This window comes from Epinephelus lanceolatus, chromosome 8 (genome assembly GCF_041903045.1).
Source record: "Epinephelus lanceolatus isolate andai-2023 chromosome 8, ASM4190304v1, whole genome shotgun sequence".
NCBI classification, from domain to species: Eukaryota; Metazoa; Chordata; class Actinopteri; order Perciformes; family Serranidae; genus Epinephelus; species Epinephelus lanceolatus.
The window spans coordinates 30,204,321-30,230,954 of NC_135741.1; the positions used below are offsets into that span (position 1 = coordinate 30,204,321).

At 40.2% G+C, this 26,634-nt stretch overlaps 1 protein-coding gene across 1 annotated transcript in view; it reads left to right on the forward strand.

Annotated features, from left to right (window-relative positions):
- gnas (GNAS complex locus) overlaps nucleotides 1–23,548 on the forward strand; it is a 35,424-nt gene extending 11,876 nt beyond the window's left edge. The window contains exons 3-12 of the mRNA XM_033629237.2: nucleotides 5,199–5,253; nucleotides 5,456–5,575; nucleotides 11,078–11,175; nucleotides 16,318–16,372; nucleotides 16,957–17,030; nucleotides 17,196–17,254; nucleotides 17,352–17,472; nucleotides 18,683–18,813; nucleotides 19,666–19,733; nucleotides 22,007–23,548. Coding sequence (XP_033485128.1) covers nucleotides 5,199–5,253; nucleotides 5,456–5,575; nucleotides 11,078–11,175; nucleotides 16,318–16,372; nucleotides 16,957–17,030; nucleotides 17,196–17,254; nucleotides 17,352–17,472; nucleotides 18,683–18,813; nucleotides 19,666–19,733; nucleotides 22,007–22,153 — 928 coding nt within the window. The 3' untranslated portion in view covers nucleotides 22,154–23,548. The remainder of the gene's footprint in view (nucleotides 1–5,198; nucleotides 5,254–5,455; nucleotides 5,576–11,077; nucleotides 11,176–16,317; nucleotides 16,373–16,956; nucleotides 17,031–17,195; nucleotides 17,255–17,351; nucleotides 17,473–18,682; nucleotides 18,814–19,665; nucleotides 19,734–22,006) is intronic.
- Nucleotides 23,549–26,634: the final 3,086 nt, after the last annotated feature.

Sequence of the window (26,634 nt, forward strand, 5' to 3'; positions counted from 1 at the left end):
TAAAACCAAAACAGCAGTCTTGCAGGCCAGTTGCTTGCGGGTCTCCACATGACAAGCATGGTAATATATTTTAATAAGCCTGGATCCTGAGGCAGGACATAAATTTACTGATGTGGGACTGAAAGAGTTCAATAACGCCTGCGATAAAAGAGTTTGGGTGAATGGATTGAGTGTTGTGGTAACCTAAAGGTCAGAGTAATTGGCTTATGACCGGAAGACTGCTGGTTCCAATTGCTGGCCTGATTTGAAAAAATGAATGAATGACTGACTCAGCGCTCTCTATTCTTCTCAACTATGACTGAGCTGCCCTTGGATAAGGCATGTAACTGCCAGCTTCATCACTGGAGCTGTTAAGTGTCAAGAGCTGAGGACTGTTTTTGACTATTTTTTATTGCTGGAAAAGCTTTGATAAACCCCAAAATTCTGTTGTGATGAGAGCAGTGAGACTGAAATAAAACAGTTGAGTTCGGGGGCAGTAAAGTAAAACCAAAACAATGAGCTCAAAGGCACTAAATGTCCCACAGAGCTGAGGGGAAGGGCAGAGCCCGGTGGTAATGCTCTGTGGTGTTCCGTCACATAGAAGTTGTAATTTAATCCATTATTAATATAAAGATATTGATAGAAGAACTTAACCTTCAGGCTGATATTCATATTTGTATATTCATATCTATAGTTTAATGTTTACTGGTTCCAGCTTCTCAATTTTTCTTGTTTTATATTATTGCAATTGCCTGCCCCTTCTTCTTGTATCCTGTGATGGGCATTTTCTCACTATTTCTTAACATTGTATAGACAAAATGATTGATTAGTTAAAGGTTCAGTATGTAGGATTTAGGGGAATACATTGGCAGAAATAAAATATAATACAAGAAGTTTCCTTTTTTTTTAGTGTTTAATCACTTTAGAATAATAACCTTTGTGTTTTCCTTACCTTAGATGGAGCCATTTATATTTACAGAGGGAGCAGGTCCACCAAGTTGCATCACCATGTTACTACAATAGCCCAGAACAGACAAACAGAACACTGGCTCTAGATAAGGCCATTCACATTTACGTGCCGGACACCGTAGTGAGAAGCACATCTGCAACAAACTGTGTCAGAAAAACACGGATTTGTAATGTGAAACTGCTTTATTCAGTGTTTTTACCGGTTTAAATCACTGGGACCGTTTGTTTTGGTGAGGAAGAGACCTGTGCGAGTCATTTGGCTCCTGGTTTAAACCTCCTGAAAGTCTGGATCTTATGTCATCAGTGAAAAAATGTGAGCACACAGTAGCATGTGGTGGACGAGCCGCATATCTCTGACATGCCAAACGGTGTTGGAAATACACTGATTTGTAATGTGAAACTGCTCTTTTCAGTGTTTTTATCTGGTCCGTTTGTGTTGAAGGGAGGAGATCTCTGCAGATAAGTGGGCTCCTGAACAATGAACACTAAGGGAATTTTAACCAGGAGAAGTTTCAGCTGGTTGCAATCTATAGTCCTCACTGCTAGATGCTACTAAATCCCCCAAATCTTACACACTTTACCTTTTAACTAAAAATATAATCAGTACATTAGCTGTAAGCCCTCAGTTTCAGCTTAAGACTTAGTCACAACAATGCCTAAAGTTGACGTCCTGTTATTTGTGCATTCTTGGGACATTGGTTACTGCTGTGCATTTTTCTTGAGTGGTCGCTCTTGTGCTGTGCCGCTTTAGGGTTGACAACATCTGATCAGTTGGTCAATATGCTCTTGTCCCACCAAATTCTCATTGGTTGGACAATCGCTGATGTTACTCTCACAAGGCCATGTGTCCACCAGGTGTTTTTTCCCAGCTGAAAAGCCCAGCTTGGAGCGCTTGAGAGCTCTTTGGAGGTACAGCATTGCGTCTGGTTGCTATGATGTGAAATAACTGTAGTAGTAGTAGTAGTAGCAGTAGTAGTAAATGTCAGTACTTGCTCTGGCCCTCACTATGAATAAATGGCAGGCTGAAGCACGTAGGGAGAGACGATGGACCCATCTGTCTGTGTGGCCAGAAGTATTAATTTCTCCTCCATTGTTGTTGTTGTTCTGCACTTGTATCAGTAGGATGTGATGGCTGGTCTTTGTAGTATTTGTCCCGCCCCTCCTCCACCGTGATTGAACAGCTGGGTAAAAAAGTAAAAGTGATGACGCAGTGTTTTACGGTGGCCTTTGTAATATAGTGTAAATATGTGGCGCTTCCATTGCAAAGAATTTTAAAAAATCACTACATTTATCCACCTTAACATATCAACAGACATCATCTCTTAAGAAAGTCTCGTTTTCTTCCCCTCTCTCTAACCACACATGGGCTTGCAGTCGCACTCTCAGGATAGGAGAGTGCACACGCACACAACCATGTGATTTTTAATGAACATCAAGTTGAAAATGTAAACAAGGCCTTCTCAATTTCCCTCCTAACCCAATAAACTCTTTCTTACCCCATCTTTTCTCTCTCTTTCTCTATGTTGTTGTGGTGCACAGTGACCTCACAGGCTTCTCAGGCTCTGTTACCATTTGTCAATGAGTATTACACAAATTGTATTCAAGTCTATGTGAGTTTTTCGGTCCAATACATAACGTGATTTTAGTGGAGCTGTAACAACTCACTGAAGTTTATTTAAATTTATTTGAATTTCTTTATTTCTGTACCAAATTTTGAACTGTATTCATAGAACAAACATATTGTAAGTTGAGGATTTTGTTTTAGATATTCATTTCTTGTCAAAGATACAGTTCCTAGTATTTCTAATCTCTTGTTTTTATGTCCATGCTATTGTTGCATCTGCTAGAGAGCAAATACTGTGACAGATCGCTATCAAAGCATTGCAGCAACATGGTAACTTGGCTCAGGAGGATATGTCTGCTTTTATTTTGTGTTTGAGTTCACAAGTGTGGTGTGAGAATATTTTTCTCAGCTTTGACCTCATTGACCCGTGTTGTCAGTATTGACTTGTTTGTGTTCAGTTGGATGTAAATTTAAGATTGTCTGTGCACTCTCCTAATCTTATTCCCCATTCAGGCCAATCAGTACTTGAGCCCACATGTTAGCAATTCTTTATCATGTAAGCTTGATGAAAAGTCTGTTCTACTTGAGTGACTAATGTCTTTCACTGTAGGTGGTGATATTGACATCTACGTCTACATCTGCATGTACAAAGTGCTGCAGTTTCTTCACATGTATAAATGAGACTTAAATTGGCATGTGTAGTCCAGTCTGACCCTGACAAAACCGCTCCGCTTGTGGACAATCTGCAGCTGGCTAAAAATAAATGAGTGCATTTGTGAGTGAGTGAATAAGAAAGACATCATTTACATTCTTGTGCTTCACATCTAAAAATCTGATGCAGACATGCAGCCCTAATCTGGACTGTCAGACCATTGGCCTTTTAATAGATATGACCTGTTAAAGCCCAGACACACCAAACCAACATCAGAGAACTTGTGGCGACTAAAAGCTGACTGTTGTGTTGCCTCATGTCACCTGTGTCTCACCGAAAAGGTTGCACTTAAACACACCACAAAAGCTATAGCTGACGGCCAACCAGCACATCTGTTTTGCGCTTTGGAAGAGGAAATATCTCTCCATACCAACAGACAGCAGTAGTCTGTTTTTGTCATTCAAAAAGGGAAACCAGAAGATTGTCATGACGCAACTTGGCCAGTTAGCACATTATCAACACAATCCAATGTTGAGAGAACGAAGCATATTTACAGCTTGCTAGCAAATAATATCACAAACAATCAGGAAGCGTTTTTACTAAAAACTTTAATTGCCACGCAACCAGAGTCGGTGATATTTGCTTCCGGTATATATATACAGGCCACTGCTTCATAGTCACAACATCAACAAGTGCAAAACTTAACTTCAGGGTGCAGATTGCAGTGGTCTAAAGAAATTGATAAACCTTTGCATGGATTTGGTCGAGTGCAGCAGAGTCCTTTGTGTTAAAGTAAAAACTGGCACACAACAAAGAGGCCCATCTCGCCCTTTGTCACTGACATAGAACTATTGTAAACACAATGCGCTGTTGTCCTGGAAGGCTCAAGGTGAAAGATAGGCTAACTGGCTCTCTCATTGCCTTTAATAGAAACATTTCTGTCACAGAGAGTCCAAATGTCTTGTACAAACAGCTATCTTTCACAGCAGACAGACATAATTCACTGCCACGCGTGCCAATGAAGGTCTGTTTACCTTTCTCAGATCAAAAACAAACTCAGTGCAGCTCACTGCAGTGTACCATGTCACGGTAACATCAAACTCCTTCCCTGCACTTTTTTTTAACTTCACCAAAACAATACTTGTTGTAACTTTATCCTCTGTTTTGTGTACAAAAGTAGAGCATGCTATCTGTGATGCTGGATGGCAGACATTTAATGTACTGTAATTCATTAGATTTTTTTTTTTTTTTTTTTTCAGATTTATACCATACTGTCTTTGTTTTTTCTTACTTGCTGCATTTAAATAGCTTCTTTCACAGTTTTATCTTACTGTAATGTTTTTGTGATTGTTGTTTTCTGTTATGTGTCAACACTTTTTGCATGAAAACTTTTGCATAGTGGCTAATTCTGTGTATGTAGACTAAGGCTGCAACGATTAGTCGACTAATCTATGACTAATTGACTATTAAAATAATCGGTGATTGTTTTAGTAGTTGACTAATTGGTTGGAGTCATTTTTCATAGAAAAGTACTATAAGAGTACCCCAAAATACTCTTATTGCAGCTTTTTACATTCAAATGTTGGCAGCTTTACACACTCCCATGATAATGAACTAAAACCCTTTGGCATGAGTACAAAACAAGATGTTAGATGACATCAATTTGGGGTTTTGGAGAGACAGATCGACATTTTTCAACATTTTAACACATTTTTCAATAAAATGATTAGTCAACTAATCAAAGAAATAATCAACAGATTAGTTGACAATGACAATAATAGTTAGTTGCAGCCCTAATGTAGACCAGCTTAATTTGTAGTTTTTATGTATAAAGGGATTTAGATTAAAAAAGTGTATCAGGAGCCACAGTGGGTTGCAGGTTTGTCTGTGATGGGCCTCCACAAAGCACAAGGCAGTGTATAACAATGTACCATTGTATCTCTTTTTTGTGTTTCCTGCGTTTGGTGTGAAGACACTCTTAAGTCTGTGTGTTACAGCTGTAAATCATTATAACAAAATCTGTGTCTGTTTCAGAGAGAAGAAGCAGAAAATTCATGACATCAAGAATAATATTAAAGAGGCTATTGAGGTAAGTAGCTCTGCTTGGATCATCTTTGCTGTCAGAAGACAAAAAATCACAACAAAATAGCTCCACATACTGTCAGTGGGATTTATTGAATGTTCATACAATCAGTCCTGTTCTGATTTTAACTATTACTAATCGTGTCCATCTTTGGACTCTCTGTCATCCACTCTTATATGTACTTTGTTTTGCTTTGTGTTTGTGACAGACGATAGTAACAGCGATGAGCACCCTGGCACCGCCAGTGCAGTTGGCATGCCCACAGAACCAGTACCGGATTGAATACATCCTCAACCTCGTCAGCCAAAAGGACTTTGAGTTTCCATCTGTGAGTAGAACAGTATCAGATAACACACACAAACACAAACTTACCTTGACATCAGTTTAAAAAAAAAATGTTTTTGCAGGCTTAGCCTTGTTTTTATTTTTGTAGTTTTATCATGTGGCTCGCAGTGTCAACTTCAATTAGAACTACCGTGTACTTAAATTTTGACCTACCACACACACAGTAGTTGTTTATGTGTGTAGTTTTTAGGGTTGTACCCAACTCAGAATTATGCCAGTTACTGTTCAATATGAATATTGGACTATTTGTTCCTTTTGCCATAAAGATTTTGAGAGTTCGAACAGGGTTCAGTGGGAAGTTCAGTGTAACAGTGACCTTCATGTAATAGTAAACAAGCTAACTGAGCTAACGACAGAGCGGAAATGTGCAACATAATTTTTTGCCGACACAAGGTATCAAACAAAAGCCAGAGACTGTACCATATTAAGTTGCGGTGAGCTGTAAATTCACCACTTCTAAGCATAAAGGAGAAGATAAGATAACATTATTTTGGAGCCTTATGGTGCAAAGCCTCTTCTACACAGGCAGCTGCATTGTGTCTGCAGCTGCCTGTGTAGAAGAGCAGTATGAAAGTGAAGAGCACTCAATCTGCAGCTAAATCTGGGGGCCAAATTGTCCCCACAAGTACACTGCATACCATACTCAGTTGACTTAGGGATCGACAGCAATTTTAGTTGGGGATCTCTGACTGGTTATTTGAATGCCCGACTTTCAAGGGGCAGCCCTAGTAGTTTTGCAATAAATTGGAAGATTTGACAAAGCAATTCAGGTGCCCTTCCCCTTGTTTGTACTCCAAAAGTTGGGCTAGATGGCTGAGTTAAAATAAAGCTGTGGCCAACATGATACATTTGCAACAGGTGCAGGTGTCCTCAGCTGTGTGTGTGTGTGTGTGTGTGTGTGTGTGTGTGTGTATATGATAGTAGGTAATAGCCCCAACATCCCAGGTGATAATCCCTTGACACAGGTAGCAAACACTGAGATTTACTAATGACCTGATGGGTAACGTCTGTGTGAGTTTAGTATTCTCAGTGGGACATTGCCATTTACTAATTGTCCGAGCCAAGAGACTAAACCTTGAAGTCTGGGAGTCTAACTGTTTATTCACAGCCACCTGTGGGACCAGGCTTAATTCACTTTTCACTGAGTCTCATGTGTGAACAGAGGCTGTAGTTCATTTTCTAGTGATTTGAATTCATTTCCTTTAAACATCCTGCCACCATAGTGCTTGGTATATGTTGTCCTTGAGGCATCTGTACTCCTGTCTATCTTATCAAATTACAGTTCATGGCAACATCTTCAAAATTACACCACAGGTTTTCCTATATGCAGGACATGATTGAATATTGGAGCAACTTCACACATACATTTGCTTGTTAATTATGAAAAAAGGTTTCCCTGGAAAATGCTACAGTTTCTTAAACAACTACATCTGTGTTTTTGAATGTTGAGCACATTTATCGCAAACTGTATATACATCAACTTGCTGAATCTTGAAACATGCTTGAAAAAGGCGGACCGTGACATTAACCAGAATTGATCTCATACAACATTGTTCAAACTTCAAATCTCATGGTGTCTGAATGCAGATGGAAGTGTGGATTAATTTGAACAGTCGGCACTTGCTTGAGGGAAACTAGAGACTTTAGAGCTGCAGCTGAGCAGAATTACTTTCACAACCTCTGTTGGTTGGTTTGTTTTTGAAGAACACTTTAATCTGTGCTTGAACTACATTTCCACACTGTGAGCATGTTGATTTCTTTTAAAACTGTTCATATTGTTAGGAAATGATTTTCATATCAGTCCAGTATGAATGGAAACAATGGCCGCATGAAATGTCACATTTGCTTGCTGCTAATTAATGCATTCATTGGGGTAACAACTCAATTAGTGCAACTGCATGTGTTTAATGTACAGTTGTGATAATGGAGGAACATCAGTAGCTAAAGCACCTTTTTGTTCTTTCCATACAGTCATAGATGATGACCTTCACCAAACAGGGTCAGCTGTCCCACCAAAAGTAACGCTCACACATTAACCCTGCTTAAGTGTCGATGAGCAAGACACTTGGTGCTTCTCAGCTCCAGTGGTTCTGTTTAAAAAGCTGATGCTACACACCAAACTCCTTATGGGGATTGATAGTGTCACATCTCATATTTGAGACTGATTATAAAAGAGCGCTCTGTTTGTAAACACATGATGAGTTTGCTGTCTTGGAAAACTGCAGTATGAAAGGATGTTTTTTACATGTAAATGACGATGCAGCTGACAAGATTTCTCTCACTACCAAGTCATTGACATTACAATGAAGACACATTTTCTAGGTTGAGAGGTAGTTTGAAGCTGCTGAAGCAAATACAGCGACATATTAGAGTGTTTGTCCATTGTTGGAAAACCCACACAAGGACGATGAAGTCACAAAACATATGTAGACCTAGCTATGATGTTTCCGTGTCTTCCCGTCCAGTATAAAACACGACCTCGCAAGTTTTCAAACTAAAAAGGCTCAATAATGTTTTCAAAGGTCTTCATTTTAGGGGCTCGGAAACGCCAGAGTAGTGTGGACACTACGCGCACTGTAAATGTAGCAAAAGTTTTGCTTTTAAAACAAAAAGGTATTAGTGTGCATGTAGCCTTTGTCATACTGTTGTTTAAATAAAACAAAACGTGAATACATCACCTCAGGCTGTGGGGAATTATAACAATCATTTTTACTGATATGGCAATGAATCAGTTAATCAGGAAAATAATCAGAAGATTAATCAAGAATGAAAATAATGGCCAGTTGTAGTTCAGCTAATACAGTTCAACAAACGGGGTTTAGTTCACAAGCAACCCATATTAGCTTAACAACCTATTTGGTAATGAAAATGAGTGACCATCTTCACCAGATACAGTGATTTATTCATTTATGTGTTTGCATGGTGGCACCAGCGCTCTAATCCTGAGTGATTTGTAGCAAGTGAGCAGACAGCAAAATAATGTCTTACTCAGCAACACTTCATTAAGACACATCAGCTGTTACAAGAATCAAATCTGTGAGTTTTCCTCTGTGGGATGCTCTCTTTAACCACTAACTCACCCTGCTGCCCCAGGAATTCTACTCATGCTGAGCTGTTGGGAAGCAATTATTTGTTTACGGTTGCTGTTTGGCTTTACTTGTTTGGTTGGTTGACTTGTTTATGACGAGCACAGCATAGTTTCCAAGTTATAAAACAGGATGGCGAAAGTGTATTCTGCTTTTCAGTCGGCATGGGAGACAGAGGGACAGGGTTGATACCAGGCGCGCGCGCGCAGGTGTGTGTGTGTGTGTGTGTGTGTGTGTGTGTGTAAGGGACTGTGGCATTGCTAATTTACCTTGTCATTTATGCTTTACTAACCATTGGATAACTTCCTACTAATCATTACATAAAGCTAATTGATCTATTACATTATGTATATAATTGAAAGAGTGTGTGTGTGTGTGTGTGTGTGTGTGTGCGTGCTTGTGTGTAAGTGTAAGAGTGAGACAGACAGGCGTCCATGTATTCCCACTCTGGAACAAGGAAGTAGCCTGTGTTTGACCTGAATAAGGACAATTCATGGACACATCAACCACAAGGTTCCTGTTAATTCATTTAAACAGCCCCACACATACAAAACACACGGCTGAGTCACTCTTGTTAGCCTGTACTTTATCTGTACCCGTATCCTCACATCAACATACCTGATACTTGCCACAACCTGTGATTATCAAATAATCTACTGATCTACAATCATTAAAAAACACAGAAAAAGCAGCAAAGCCTCATGATTTAAAAAAAAAATAGGAAGTGGTTTGCCAATCTGTTGTTTCGGACTAAACCTTGAATAAGGTAGGGTAATATGTGATGTGTTATTGAAGAGTAAGATTCTTTGTTCTTCTCATTTCTCGCATACCTCCAGAGTAAACGGATAATCAGAAAAGTGTGAAAATTCTTGATGATGTGAAGTAAAGCAAAACTATATTAAAAAATTGTTTAAAAACACTCACACACTTGTTCAGAAGCCTGTAATCCAAGTCTCATTTATCCAGTTGTATGCTCAGTACTTCATCCCATTTTCACTAAACCTCACTATTTAAAACACTTGCACAAACGGGTAGCATGCCTAGGTAAGTGCATTTAAACTCTGCTTGTGCCTTCCATTGAGTTACACAGGTGCACTACTCATCTGTGTGTAAGACTGTTTATGTGGAAGTGTTTAGAATAGTAAGGTTTTGGTGAAGATGCATGCATTTGGGAAGTACTGAGCATACAACTGGATAGATGAGACTTGGATTATACTGTATGAGCTGTAAGAGAGTTTGTAAATGAATATTTTGATATAGTGTTACTTTTTTTTTAAACATGGCCGATTATGATTTTAATTCGTCAAGAATTTCCGTTGTTTTTGGATTCTTTGTTCACCGTGAGGTATGAGAGAGGAACAAAGAATTCACGGTAGCATGGGGTGAGTAATTCATATACAGATGGTCATTTTGTGGGTGAATTATACCTTTAAGACAATGTTCTTGTACTGCTGCTCATGTTTAGATTGTACACAAACACTGATGTCCAAGTTAATGAAAAAAAAAACACTGTTTTATAGAAAAAACACTAAAATTAATGTAAATTTCAAAAAGTACCCAGATTTTAAAGGTTGCTTTAAATGTATTTAACTGTACATACAAGAACTCACTTTTTGAGGAGTTTTGATATAAATGTCCACTTTATTGTACTTGCGTACTCTGAAAAGCTGCTGTTGGTAAATGTGACACATGCATACATAAGTGTGTTGTTTGAGGTTTTCATGCAATATACCAGCTCACATGCTCGACCTGGATCACTGTTTTTAGCAGCTTACCAACATCTGTGAAATGAAATGTACAGAGGACACCTGTTGTTCATTCAGTACAAAGAATGCAAGAAGAATAGAAATGGTTCACCCATGCTCTGTCCCAGCATGTGAACAAGTCCGTCTATAGTGCCTGTCAGTGTATAGTGAGGTGTTTCTCTCCCTTCACCACTATTTACTTTTAAAGACATGTACACAGGCATTGCCTAGGCACAACGTACACTGCATGTGGTGTCAACAAAACCGCTGAGTGCCCAGTGCCCTCAGACACACGTCGCAGACAGCACAGTACCCTGTCCTCCTTTCTGTCTTGTAGCTGTCATATTTGGTGTAGATGTAGATGCAGTGAACAATACAGAATGTCTCCTGCTTGTAGGAATACTTTCCTTTTTTGAATCAGGAGATGAAGTCTTGGCTGACCTGTGTCATCAAGCAGAGGTTGCAGAATTTTATGCTTAAAAACAGTATGTAATCAAACATTGTCTTGAGATTAAACTGAATGTTTTTGACCAGTGCATTGGATGTCGGCTTGTGTGCATTATCTTACTGAGCAGCAAGACTGAATATGTCACTCCTCTGTGAGTCTGACAGTTTCTACCTCCTGTCATTCATGTATTTCTGTTTCCTCCTCAGGAGTTTTACGACCATGCGAAGACACTGTGGCAGGATGAGGGGGTCCGGGCGTGCTACGAGAGATCCAATGAGTACCAGCTAATCGACTGTGCACAATAGTAAGTTATCATCTGCCAGCTATGTGGTGACATGATCTCTGAACTGAAGCACCAGTTCATCAGGTGCACCTGCACAATTTCATGCAATACAACGCAACATATTTTTAAAGCTTGAATATTTCTGTGTCAGAAAGCTGTTGACTTAACTCTAGTAATTTTTAGGATTGAGTTGGTGGTTATGTAATGTTGGATTTAGGGTGGCAGTTAATAAGTATTTTCTGAGTTAGTGGATTTATTGTTTTGTCTTTGTACTTAGTTGCATTTTTTTTTTAGTCTGTTTTGGTTCACACTGCCAGATTACAAGTGAACCAGGGCAGGCAAAGTCAAACGGGCCTGGGACATCCTGGTGGTTCTGTGATGTCAGAGTACTTGCATGCCAGGAAGCAACAGAGCCGCTACCACTGCTCAGTTTCGTGTACACAGTGTGGAGACAAAGAGAAACCATTACAGCTGAGGGGAGTCACACCAGCCTTCCAGTCCCTGTTAAGTGGATTATTCACTGTGTTTTAAAGAAAAAGGCAAATGAGCGCAGGGTTTCCCCGGGGAAACTGCTCAGTTGAGGTGAGGTAAAAGCTGCCTGGTGATTATCAAACTGATGTCAGTCTAGTGTGATGGATTGATGGGTTGTCTCTACTTAAACACAGATTTTCTTCCTTACCTACATTGCAACGTGTTGCTCTGATTCATTACTGTGAATCAATTGTAGAATGTGATCTACTAATGAGACAGATTGATTAAATTTCAGGTGAGGTGGTGTGCATCTAGTATAAGCAGTGCTGAAAATCATATTTTACCGTCCCTGAGCTATTTGCTATTGCTGTTACTTGTTAATGTCGATGTGACTCTCTTCTCTTGTGTAAACAAATTACAGAGAACTCATTGTATAGATTGAATGGAATACCGCAAATATTCCTGATGTTAACTTTGGACAGCTTTACAGTAATGGGTTGTGTATCTCACCAGATGAATTCATGTCCAGTCATAAAGGTGCTATAGGATTTGGCTCTTCAGTAACATCTAGTGGCAGCTGCAGTGCACCGCCACAAGCTTTGTGCCCTGTGGTTAATTTCAGAGATGTGACTTAAGCCTCTGTGTACACATGTTGTTACAATGTTATTTTACACTAGAATACAGTGAAACTCAATTAAGGTCAGATTGTTCACTGGACGTCCAACCAGTATTTTACTCCAGGTCAGTTTGCATCAGTTCTCAGTGGAACTATGGAGAACTAATAGCAAACACTTGCTGAGCACATTTGTTAAATTATTGAGGCAACACAGGACTCACCGACCGTGATCTTAAACAGTTGTAAATCTCAGACAGCTGTTGTGTCTCTGTTATGTGCAAGAGACACTCATTTTTGTCTGTACTGATGCACATTAAGTCAGACACAGTTTCAAATATGTGTAGTTGACAGTATGATGTGTCTTGTAATCATCTTGCCCTACACCCTTTTAGACTTCTTTCTTATTCCCTTAGCGTCTTTAACCCTATACAGTCTCCAAAGCATAATCTTTTCTATGTCACATCTATATGAAACATAAGTGTTTGTTTGAGGATGGCACAAGGGCATCTTAAATGTGTTTTGTAACAGCTCAGTTGAGCGTCCAGTTATCATCTTCAAAGCAAAGGCAGGTAAAAACACAGAAGATAAAAATAATAGTGAAATAGTTTTCATGTAACAGCAGCAGTTTATAGTGTTTGGGAGCAAACATGGCCGAGGCTGAGTCATCTACAGATCAGAGGATGGTTTAAGGAGGAGAAGGGGTGATGTGTGAGGAGGAGACCATCACTGCTCAGCTGTGGACTACGAGCCTGTAGCCTGAACTGATTTTGAAAAAGTAAATGACTCTTGGGGAATCTTAAATGCTTTTAATTTAGCACTTTAGGCTCATTTGTTGTTTCTGAAAGTTATCACAAGGAGAAACTCTCCCCCCTGTTTCTTCCTCAGGTGGTTGAGATGGTACAGTCCAGTCTTTTGTTCCCTCCCTCCTCTCGCTCACACATCCAGCATAAAAACACAACCTCATCCTGCTCTTGCTTTCTTTCTCTCTTCTGTCTTCCTTTTTCTCCATCTCCATCTGTCTGTCTGTGTTCTTTCTGGACCCAGTCCAGCCGCACTAGATTGGGAGCTGATAGACTATTAATAGCGCCTGTGGTTGGGTCTCCATGGTAACCGTGCTGGAGGCCAGGGCGCTGGGGAGCTATTTTTGAAATCTGCTCTGTAATGTCAGACAGGCGCTACTACGCTTTCATTCTCTGTCCTCCTCTCCTTCTGTGTTGTCCCCCTTTTCACGTTCACTCTCACGTGCACTCTCATCTCTCCTTTTCACGTGTGCCTCCCTTCAGCTGTTTTTTTTTTTGTATGTCCATCTCTCTGTCCTGGAGTTTGTCTTTATTTTTTAAGAATACACAGGTTTCCATAGATCCTCATACTGTTGTGAGACGAGAAGTTTGATTCCCTTACTGTTGGTTCACCTGTGATGCTAAAAGTAATCTAGTTTTGTGCCTGTGTTGTAGTGGATGATGTTAGCTAACATGTCAGACCTAGCAAGTTCATAACATAATGAAACTGTTTAAACTTCAAAACCCACAAGTTATGTTATTGAAATTACATCTTTATATGATAAGATAGCAATACACTGTTCACATCAAGATTGTTTTGATCAGTCTGACCAGTCTTTTATATTTTTGGGACACAAAGTGTTTTACCCCCCAGGTGAAACCCCCTTTACAGTGTTGACTATCAATCTTGGCTGTGTCAGTACAGTTAGCAGCGTCATTGCGGCTAATGTTAGCGGTGTTAACATAGTTAAGTATGCTAAAGACGTCCTGCAGCTCAAAATGAAGCTGCTTACTCACCGGGGCTATATGGGGGAGGTCAGAGGGTGGCCACCATTTGTCTGCAGCAACGCCATCCCGACACTGCTGAATCACAGAATGAGCAGTGCCACAAGCTAGCTCCCACCAGACCTAGGTAGTGCACAGTGCAGAGCATTCAAGGCTAACGTTAGCTAACCAGTGGAGGCAAAATTGGTAACGCAGATAGCCAGCTGTCTGTCAGCAAAGCCAACATGAAGAAGAAAACATTAAAAGGGAAGACATTTATAAAATGGCTGGGGTTTTGACTGTTTTCAAGCTTTGTCTGTGTCAACCACTGGGCACAGTGTTGATTATGAATCAATCACAGCATACTGTAGCAATCCACAAGCGTTGTATAATCCACCATCCTTGGACATTGCTGATCACTTACGTGTCACATTGATAAATCATCATCAGTTCAGAAAAAAATTGAAAGCAAGGATGATTGTGTCAGACTGAAAGATTCCCAGAAAATACTTCCACATTATATCGTGTCATTTCCAGGAAATTTAAAACCATGGCAGATGTTGCAGGTGGCCTATCTTCTCCAACTCAATAACTGCATATCAATTTGAAAAATGCAGCATTAAATGAATAATAGTGCCACACACTAAAGGCCCGTTTCCACCGCAGGAACTTCGGGGTAATTTTACGGGGCCGGGGCCATTGGTGCGTGTCTCCACCGCAGGAACCACCCCTGAAGGACAGAGTTCCGGAACTTTTACGGGGGCTAAACAAGTCCCTGCCTCGGAGTAGGTACTCAGAACAGCCCCGAAAGACTCCTGGCTGGGGCTTGGGGATTACTTGGTGCTGATTGGATATACTCAAGGAGGGATGTGATGTCAACAGAAAGCGACAAAATAGCCGGCATTTTTAAAACTCAGCAGACGAGGGTTAGCTCGTTCATATAGCTTCCGCTGCCATCTAAAAAAAACCTCACTAACTGGTCCGTGAAAAAAATGTCTTTTCCAGCGGATATCTTAGTTACAACATGATTGAGCTAGCGAAGCAGTTTTGTGTTGCTATGTGTGGTATTTATTCAGTTTTGGGAAATCACGATGTCTAGAAAGCATCAGTGGCTGCTGCTGACAGGGACAGCTAACAGCAGCAAAGGTAACAAACAAAAAAAATTTTTTTTACGGGCCATTTAGTGAGTTATTACAGACACCGCTAAGGGCTAACAGCGTCCCTAGTCGCCCCGGTAAATGGTCGCGCAACGATTACGTCACATCCAGAGCCCGTAACTTTACAGGAACCTTCCTCATACTCCGCTCTCTCAGTGGAGACACGGCGGTTGAGAGGGCAGAGTGAGAGGACATTCATGTAGTAGTTCCTGCCCCCCAAATAGTACCAGGAACTTCTTCAGTGGAAACGGGCCTTAAGTTTGCTTGTGTAGGGCAGCTGGATTTCTTCTTGTGCATGACAGAACTGAGGCTTAAAAAGTGCAATATTTACACAAGTGAATAAAACTTGATTGAGTCTGGGATTTTTGAACACGTAGGACCCTTTCTTTTTTGTTGTTCTGATCACTTGTAGATGTGTTTATTTCCTTTTGGCACGTGCTGATGCATTTTGACATATTGGATGAGCACTTAAGTGTTTTTTCTGGCTACTAAATGAGCAGGGGTGATGCCTCTGTCTGCCGTAAAGGTCACCTAACCGCAATATCATTCATTTTGGTGTCGGTAGGAAGTTTCAGTCACGCCAAAATGATGTGCTAAAGGCCATGATGTACAAAGATGTACAATAATAACATATTTGTACGATAATTTTGCCCTCTGTACAATCAATAGTGCTATAATGTACGATAATTTCACTATTTTGTGACGCTTGTGGCTGATTCATTTTAATTAATTTGCCGACATGATCAGCACAGCGACATATGAATCCTGTGTCTGTGTTTACTCATCTCTTCTCATATGACCTCTTTCTAGCAAATCATGCTAGCTGTAGGCTATGACAAACATCACAAGTCACGAGTTTGTTTTTTTCAAAGTTAATTAACAATCCAATAATATTCAATACAAATGCCAGTACAAGGAGTATTCGGGGGAAGAATGAAGTAATCACAAAAAAACAAGCAGAAATAGAATTGTACAGTGTAAAAAGAGAAGAGAAGAAAAGTCAGCTCTGTCATGTTTGGATTTAAAACTGTTCTTTTAGTTTTTTTATACTGATTGTTATCTGTACAAGTCTTCAACAATGAAACCACAGTCTGATCAGTAATATTATCCCTATAACAGTGTTCTTACCTGTCATTTTTTTCTTGTCTCCCTTCAGCTTTCTAGACAAGATCGACATCGTGAAACAGAGTGACTACACTCCAACAGATCAGGTGGGTGAGTCTCTGCCACTGTGAAGTGTATTTACCTACACTTCATTATGCGTTCTTCTCCCACGGAGGTATTTCAAGAGGAAGTGGGTTTGAAAGTGAGGTCTTTATCAGTCATTAATAAGCGGTCTATTACTGTTTGGTTTCCCTAATAACTCTTACTCAAATTTAATAGTGCACACTCATGTTGGAGAGTAAAAAGAAGCAGTGTTGGAGCTGGATCTTGATCTAACTTTAGTACTTTTGTTTTCAGTTGATTTGTTTTGTAGAGCAGTGTAGCTTATTTACGCTGTTATTTTACTTTTAAATTTAATATGATTTTTCAAACCGTCAAAGATAAGTGTTGTTGTCTTTTTACCAGAGTTGCCCTTTGAAAGCCCAGAAATGGGGGCAGAAAATAAAAACATCTCCTGTCCCAGTTTCTCCAAGTTTTTCACCCTGATCTAGAAAATAAGTCCAGGACACAGGAGAAGAGTGTAAAGCTTGCTCCAGATCTTCAGCGTAATCTTTCATAAGAGATATCTTTACGATCTTAGGAACCTTTTTCTTATAATTTCTGTTCTTTTTTTTTTTCTTTTTTTTCCCAGGATTTGCTGCGGTGCAGAGTTCTGACTTCAGGAATCTTTGAGACAAGATTCCAGGTGGACAAAGTTAATTTCCAGTAAGTAAAAACCTAAAGAAAGGGCAGTGCTGTAATAAACTGAGTCAGAGCTTCAGTATTTACTATGTACAATGACTCAGGATATTAACAACTGCAAATCTAAGATGTACCGTTTCTCCACATGATGGCAGTATTTCAATGGTGTCTCTTGTTTGATTTACACAGTATGTTTGATGTTGGCGGTCAAAGAGACGAACGTCGGAAATGGATTCAATGCTTTAACGGTAACTTGTATTTATTTCTGCTTCCTCTCACTTCACTCAGCTCCTGTCTTTCTCTCTCACTGTGTCTTATTTATCTCTGTCCCTCTGTCGTCCTCAGATGTAACGGCCATCATCTTTGTAGTGGCCAGTAGCAGTTACAACATGGTGATCAGAGAGGACAATCAGACCAACCGTTTACAGGAGGCCCTCAACCTCTTCAAGAACATCTGGAACAACAGGTGAAGAAAGACAGACACTGGATCTGTCTGCATGTTGTTTTCTGTCACTCTGTAGAAGTAAGATGGTGGGAAAAATGGCTTTCTGAAAGTGTGTTTACACAGATTCCCAGTTCCAAAATGACATCTGTAGACTGGAAATCTGAAAGCGCTCTCTGAACATCAATTAAAGTTTTTTTTGTAACTGCAGACAGATGATGGTTATTGATCAAGCCCAGTGTCGAGGCTGGGAAACTTTATAAACCGGCCTGCTTTTTTCTCTTGAATGTTTGCATAACCAAGTGCAGGGGTTCCCTAGCAACAAACACAGCATAACACAAATCAAGTGTAGATCACGTACTTTATTTACAAGTTCCAGCGGCGTGTAAGCAAATAAAAGTTGCAGAACGGCGGAAAATTACCAAGATCTTTGGCAGCGTCTCACATCACAGCAGACATGGTGGTCACTGAGTTTAATGCCTCAGTTAAAACGTGTTTATCCCAGCACTGAACCCAGACATTCAAAACGTATTCCACCTTTTGTGTTGCAGGTTTTAGTTGTGGAAGTATGCTAAGCTGGAAACAGAACAAGTTTGTGCAATTGGGGATCCATGCAGACACACTTTGGGATAATGTTTTCTTGGAAGAATCTATACTTTTAAGCCCCTTTCCCACTGCACAAAAAAACACCTGCTGAAATCTGGCTTTTCTATGTAAAGGTAAAGGTTACAATCAGCATTCACACCAGGGTCAAAAGACTCTGCAATAGTCACAGGTATTTAACAGCTCTGGCTCCGATCAGCCCAAAATTGTTCCAAATTAGTCTGCACCGAGTTTGAAAGAGAGACTCATTGGCCTCCATGCTGCTTTCTACTGTTTACTAACCTGCTTTCCAGCCTGTCTGTGATGTAGAACCTGACACACTAATAATGTGTAAAAAAATAAACAAAAAAGAAAGACATGCTCGTCTGCTGCAGAGCCGTGTACACAGCCATAGTCTACTGGCAATGGTATAGGAGTCTATAGCCTAGCAGCTTCTCCCATGTTTAATAAACCCACACACACACACGCAAATTTGTGTGGAAAAGGGGTATTAATGTCACCCACTGACCCCCTGTTTTTATTTATTTGACCAAATCCAAGCAGTGTGTGTTCTTTTTGTGTCTCTCTTCACATTCAGACAGTTTGACGGTTTAGTATATAACACTGATTTGTGGTGTTTTGCTCTCTCCAGGTGGCTGCGGACCATTTCTGTCATCTTGTTCCTAAATAAACAGGACCTGCTGGCCGAGAAGGTGTTGGCAGGGAAGTCCAAAATCGAGGAATACTTTCCTGAATTTGCTCGTTACACCACACCTGACGATGGTGAGCAGTTGTACCACAGTTGTAGCCACTTCCAGACACTTTTGACCTCATACTGCCTGTAACTAAAACAAGAAAGGTGTGATTGTATTTGAGGAGTTCACCAATAATAAACTCTCAGCAACACTGTCCATGTTAGTAGCTGTACAAATATGGGTGGCTTTTTTAGATTTTTTTAAATATCTCCTGTGGAAACTGCTTCTTTATTTCAGAAAATTATCTGATTATTAGAGCTCTTAAAGGTCTAATTATTGTTTGTAAAGTAGGGTGATCGGACTCCCCAAACTGCCTCAAAGAATCCCAGCTGGAAACTGGTCTCTGAAAAATACCAAGATGTCCCAGTTTTTCACCACCTGTGCCAAATATGTCCCAGTTTTTAAAAATTCACTTGCATGTCACTATAAAAGTTCCCTGAGCATGCAGAAACATCCCTATGCCTCCACTGAGATACACCCAAACACAGTGATAGTTCTGTTCTTTAAAGTCATGGTTTTCTTCCCCTATGATTGAAACAGCTGTGAAAATACCTGCACAAACTCTTGACATGCTATTCCTCCAAAATCTGGATCTGTGAATGATGGTGCATTTAGCATTTTTGGCCACAAGAGGTCATCCTTGATCCTTGAGGTCGTTCTGTTGACTCACACTTTATCACAACTAGAAAATGACTCACTTACTCAAGTTGTTACATAATTACTCAGGTAACATTTGCTTACTAATAAATGCCCACAAAAAAGCCAGTTTCCATCCTGGTTGTTGTTGTTGTTGTTTGAACCGTCAGTGTTTGAGTAGTCCCTGCCTGAAAGATGGCATGTTGTAAGACGTGGTTTCATTAGTCTCTCTCTCATATTTCAGCGACACCAGAGCCTGGAGAAGATCCACGTGTCACAAGGGCAAAGTACTTCATAAGAGATGAATTCCTGGTAAGTGCTATAGGCATAGGGTTGCTGTTGTACTTTGTAACATGCAAAGTTCAAAGTCTGGTCATAGTCTGTATTGTTCTTATTTTTAACAAATCATACAACCAACACCAACGATAACCTGATCCCATTAACAAGTGTTGTCTGATCATTTTTCCACATACACTGACCTGCTGCTGTAAATACTCACTGGAGCACCAAATGTGTATCAGTCCGCAGTTGAAAATAGTCCCTGACAAATTCACCATTTGCTCCTGTTTTGAGTTATGTCAGTCTCCAAACCCATTGGCTATCAGTCTGATGAAGATAAACAGGCTCTCCGCAGTCCCCACAGAATTATGGAATTAGTAAAAATCATCAAGTTTTGGAAAAGTCATGGAATTTCACAGTCACATTTTCCAGGCCTGGAAAAGTCATGAAGTTGCTACAAATCATTTAAGGTTTTAGAAAAGTCATGTACTACTTTTGTGGGTAGTACTAGTGACATTGTTAAAGTAATCTGTGAATCGGTGAATAACCTCTCACATGATGTAGCACAATTTATGATTTATTTTCTGTAGCGGGCGACGTAACATAGCTTGAATATTCATCGATGTGTGACGTTTTGTTTACCATAAGAAATGTTTCTTCATTTTCTCCCCACGTTCTGTCTCTCTTTTAATGTATACTTCAAAAAAAATAAGAGGAACAGTACTCCAAGTTTATCAAATTTTATTTTGCAACACAGACATTTCGGGTCTGGCCCTTCTTCACTGTACTCTGGCAAACAACAATCCAATATGTATTGTTTACCAGAGTACACTGAAGAAGGGCCAGACCCGAAATGTCTGTGTTGCAAAATAAAATCTGATAAACTTGGAGAGCTGTTCCTCTCATCTTTTTTAATTTTACACTTTATTTGGAATTTAGCACCCAGTTTTTTGTTTCTGTGAGTTGAGCGCATTCTCTCCTATTTTTGAATCTCTTTTAATATATACCAGCTAACTGAAATTATGTTTGAATAGTTTGAATCTGATATTTCTGATATGTTAAAAAAAAATCACCAGGCAAATTTAACAAGAAAAAATATATATTATGGGTCATGTCGGTGAAGATTCTCAGTCACCCAAGTCATGGTAATCTTAAGTGCTATAATATAGGCAACTGGACTTGTTTGCGTTTCTTGAAGCAATTGGAAACGTCTTCAAGAAACTCAAGCAAGTCCATTTTTGTAGCTAATAATGTGTGGGAGCCCTGGATAAAGCCTCAGGGGTAGTTTGGCTAGTTTCTAAAAACAGATATCTAAATATGAATGCAGATGCATTTTTAAGCTGACATGTTGTCAGATGATAGCAGATGGGATCAGAGAATCATTTTGGCCAGTGCATACACCTCGCCACACTGACTGTTTCCTTCAAACATGATTGCTTGACACTATTGTGTAACTTTCAAAGTTGAACCGCCACTGCTACTGGTACTGGTTGTAATAACAAAAATGTAATTTTTCAACAAGCTGCATGGATAATGGAGTAGACTAAGAAGCAGTTCTGCTCCTCTCGCTTTTCTAATCACATGTAGAGCTAATCTTTTGTCTCTGTCTTTTCTGTGTGTGGGCATGTGTCTGCTCCTCTAGCAGTTATATTCAGCTATTACTAAAATAATATAAAAAATAAATAGGCCAAATGCTGAAACTGTCACGGCAGATCGCTGCTGCAGCGATAGTTTTGCTCGCTGGAAAGCAGAGGGAGCGGCCACAAAGCTCCATGGCTGGCTTCAGGGTGCTTCTGCCTCCTGTCTGAAGTTGAGCCTGGCAGCTCTACCGAGCTCCGTTATGGACTTTGGAGCTCCCCCCTCGTGTCTAAATCCGGCATTCTCACCCAAATGTGCGCTCTCAAACCAAAATTTGGCACTGATTTATTTAACGTGAATTAGTGCTCGATAATACCGATGTAATTCATACGTAATAATATAGTGCCCAGCTGTTTTAGGAAATTGTATTTGCCTTTTTTTAGGGGTCTGAGTGTCACAGAGAGGGTCAGACATTTGGAAGTGTTGAGTCCATCTCATGGGATTTGTTGACAGTTAATAAATATATAGAATACTTGATCTACCCTTGATTTGTGTTATTAGCTAAATATGGCATAAGCAGTAGTGTGTTTGTGCCCTGTTTATTTGCTTTACATAGACTCTCATTTAAAAATAAGAGTGAGACTGCTGCCAAAGAAAACCTCAACAGTTTGTTGCAGAGGACAAACTTAGTGAAATAGTTTCTCACTTCTTCCTTTCTCCGTCTACAGAGGATCAGCACAGCAAGCGGGGACGGCAGGCACTACTGTTACCCCCACTTCACCTGCGCTGTCGACACGGAAAACATCCGCCGTGTCTTCAACGACTGTCGAGACATCATCCAGCGGATGCACCTGCGGCAGTATGAGCTGTTGTGATGGGAGAAGAAAAGTGTTCGGCCAAAACCACATTGGACTATGAAAAACATCCCTGAAGTCTCTGAACTCCCCTCTTCCACAGAAGTGTGTGAGCTCTTGAGAAGGAACAGGGGCCAAAATGCACGCACACAGACACACATGAACACACACACACACAGTAAACAGACCCTAAACCCAGAACTTCCCCTGATGCAAACTCCCAACCTGCAGTAGACAGAGCTATTTTGGTGGAAGGGTTTTATGGCTATCACAAAAATGGACTCCGATCTCCACCTTCGGCCATACTCCCAGCTCCACATCATATATCATCCCCATACACGTTACGCTCACCCTCCTAGAGACTCTGAATGGCCCAGTCTGGACTGTATTTCCTGTAGTGAGGAGGGTTTGAACCGTTCAGATTGTGAGATTTCCCTCTTGTCGAGGTCGGGATGAAAACTGAGCGAGCTACTACTTCAGTGCAACTGGGAAAGAGATAACTGTTGAATTACTGCAAATAGAGAACAAACATGTCGCAACAGATCAGCTGAACACTGTATCTAACAAAAAAAGGCACTGTGCTCAGGACAAACCGTGTATACCAATCCTTCCTATCACTTACACACATCCATGAATCCAACCACAGGATCTGCTTGCACACAGAAACGTATCACACCTGCTTTTTACTGGACTGCATAACCGGGTTGGATCCGGAAACATACTGATCTGCTGACGAGCGGCAGGCTGGTTGAGCTGTCAGCTGATTTTTCCGGCACAGTGCTTTGAGATTAAACAGACTGCGCACCCGAGCCCTGAGGAGCAGTGTTAGCACAGACTAAACGGACCAGGGGTGTGTTGTGATAAGTCAGGCCGCAGGGGGGCAGAGGCTCGCTTAAAAAGGACAGAGCTGACTCCGATGTGAATTTCTCTGATGGAGTCATGTTTGACAGAGACGACGATGACAGCCCCTCGACTTCTCCACACTTGACTTGCCTTGTTGGTGTCGGAGAAAAAAATGCGAGGAGGATACATTGAGTTTAAAACAAAAAGAAACAAAAAAAAGCCAACTTTTATGGAACTTAACTAAATGGAGGGCAAAAAGCATCCTTCTACAGTACCATATAAGTTAAAGAGAACTCTCATCTTGTCATGATTGACCCTGTTTTACTGTCTCCACAGCTGTTTTTGTCTGTGTGGACTTTTGTGCCATTGTGCCCTGTGCGCTCTCTTTCTTTATCTTTACTCTCTCTGTCTCTGTCACTCTTGCCTTTTTTTCCCACCCCCGTTCTTTCTCCTCTGATGCGTTTTCTCTCCACCTTGACATTTCTTCCCTCCCTCCCATCTGCACTTTTACCTCCCTGGCAACAGAAAATAAAATATAATACTCCTGGAATATAAAAAGATGACAACAACAAACAGGACACTAATGGTTTTTTTTTTAATCCATGGTCAAACAGCCTGCTTGCACCTCCCTGCCATTCCTCCCTCTGTCACTCCTCCTGTCTCTCCTCCTCCCTCCCTGACCTCTTGCTCCTTTGTACGTCTGTCTTTACATTACTGCTGAACTATTATTCTTGTACAGACTGTAAAATGTATTATTTTGTACAACTTTATTGAAAAAAATAACTTTTAGAAGATCCCTGTGCCTTGATCACGACTGTACGTGTGTAATGAGCTAAAGTGGGTGTCATACTGCGCTGTATAGCTTGGCCAATCCCCTCCTAACTCCCAGCCTCCTTTGCCACTTTCTTCTCTGTCTCTTTCTTTATCCCTCTCTCTATCTCTCACTATCACTTTCTCTTCACTGTCTCCTGTCTCTCCTCGGGGACGGAGGACAACCATTTGTAGCTTTTGTAGTTTTATTTCTCTCCCCTATCCTCCCCATTCTCTCTTTATGATTTAAATGTCTATTTTTGAATCCATATACCCCAAAAAGATAAATATATGAAATGTATATGGGTTTTAAAAAAAAGTATTTTATTAGAATCAAATGAACCTTGACAAATTGTACACTTGATAGTGTGCGTATTGCTATAACTTAAATCCTTTCAACTGAAGTTGTGTTCAGGTTTCTTTTGTTTTCCCCCATTGACATCTGCAAAGGACATTTCAAGGGTTAAAGCATTGCTTGTTTCTACACAAATCTTATTCTTTTGCTAAAAAAAAGGCCAAAAAAAGACAAAAAAGAAATTAATTTCCGTTTATTTTCTGATAAGGGAGGGGGGTCCTCCTTCCCAGCCTTGCACAGCAGAGGCGGCCTGTACAGTATTAGCATCTCTCTCATTTCAGTGCCCTAGTCTTCATTTAATGTGTACATCAAATATGGGTCTCTACTTTCTGAACAGAAGCTCTAAGAAATAAAGGTTTTTTTTTTTGGTGCAGACAGCAACAGGTCTGTCATTACACATATAAACTCACAGACACAGGCACCACTGCTCTTTACTTTATCACATAAACTGCATTTTTGCAGTCTTATCTCTCAGCTTTCATCACAAGAACGGTTGTTGTAAATCCATGCCACAGGAAATGAAGTTTCCTGCTCGTTTACCAGTCATTTCCTCTGTAGATACACACAGCCTGTATTTATTGGGATGACGGTGAAGATTGTAAAGTCAGTCTCTGACAGGAGGACCTCTGGTTTAGAAGCTCAGCAATGTGGAAATTCAGGTCGACTGTTTTATGACAAAAGTCCCCTATTTGCCTTAAAGGCGTCCTGTAGTTTGCTCCTCAGAGAGTCCCAGAAGGGAACATTCATGTTGTTGTTTTTTAATGTTTTGGCTGTGTTGCCATGACCACGGTCAGAAATTAAACTGTTTAAAGATCAATTTCAGCCCAGATTTTAGCAGTTAGTCACTCAGCTCCTGTGATAAGTGTTAACTCCACACTACTAAACACACACAGCGAATTAATCCCATAGTTCACTCACCTAAAATTAGCTTCTCATCTTTTTAAAACCTCCAATACAAGACAAAACTTTGTGCCCAAGGTGCTCAATAATCATAGTGGATATACTCAAGTCTCTTATCTCAGACTTTCTTCAAAAGCCCAAGTGTTTTATAGCCATACAGTGAATTTACAAATACAGCATTTACCTTATTAAAATGTTTATGTAATGCTTTTGAGCTGTGACATGATTGCTGTGCAACCAATAGAGTGAGGGCCACTTGGGCTTAATCAACAGGAGCTAATTCACTCTGTTGGGGGCCAACCAGCATCAGTGAGAATAGCTGCTAGTCCCTACCTTACAATCATTTTAAGAAGGTCAGTATGAGGGGATCAAAGGCAGCAGTATTTCCCCAAGAATGGAAATAAAGTCATTTGTAAAACTAAGTTTAAAGTTAATAAAGGTAACCTGGAAGTAAAATCACAGCACGGTAACCAGTCATACATAACATATGTGTGTACTTCATGTAAATAAATGTAAACCCTAGCATACTATTTGCTGAACAATGAAGGGATTACAAAAAGAAAACATGACGGGCTGTAGGGAGAAATATATCACAACAATGTGTATGTGGTTTTAGGGTCTACCAGGAATTTCTGTATTTCAATGAGGAATGCTGTGCCTGGAAAAGACACTTAACACACATGTTCAGGAAAAGGACAATAGTAGTTTGATTCTGGGAATTACGGGATTAATCATGAATCATGTTTTCTGTGTAGGAGTCTGAACAGTGGAAACTGATTCACAAACTGCACCTTGGTAGACTCCTGACTCAGCTCTTAAATGATTCATGTGAGGCCTTGAGATTGTTAGCCCGTCTCTAACACTGAATCTTTGCACATATATTTGTTTGTCTTTTTAATTTTAATTTTTTAATGGCTGTAACAAGACTCAACAGGACCTGACCCCTGCACTGAAGAGCATCAACCTGGATCCTAATAAGTGCTATAGTGTGAGTCTGTATCTAATTGATCTCTGACCACTGTATTTGCCATGACGATGAGAATGCTTTGTGTTAATGTTACAAGAACATTTAGGATAAAACACTTAGAAAGTCAAGCTAGTGTAAGCATCAATAGCAGGGCCGTAGCTGCTGTTGAGGACACTGAAGTTATGTCTTCTAATATTGGGGGGCTATTAGTAAAAACTTGCACATAGTGGATATTTTGTATGCTGATTTCAGGCTCAAAGCCTTTGCTACTTTTAGGGCAACAAAATAATATGTAAAGGTTTTAGCATGGAACTACTGTTTATAGAGTGCTGCAGGAATAAGTCCTAAGAACCCAGAAATGAGTTAGCATGTTAGCACTCTTAGCACCCTCGTCTCAGAGTCAGTGTCAGTTAACACAAGCTTAAGAGACTTCCCCTTTTGTTCTACAACATATAATACATTTGTAAATACCCCACTTGTGAAGCTTTTATGTGTCTTAAAAAAGGCAGTTGCAAACAGGTGACTAAAAATGAGACGACAGAGCATCGTCATGCTGAACACGGCTTTACAGCCTTGTGCTGGCGATGTTAGTTCATTCATGTTCCATGTTAGGTCGTGCAACTGTGG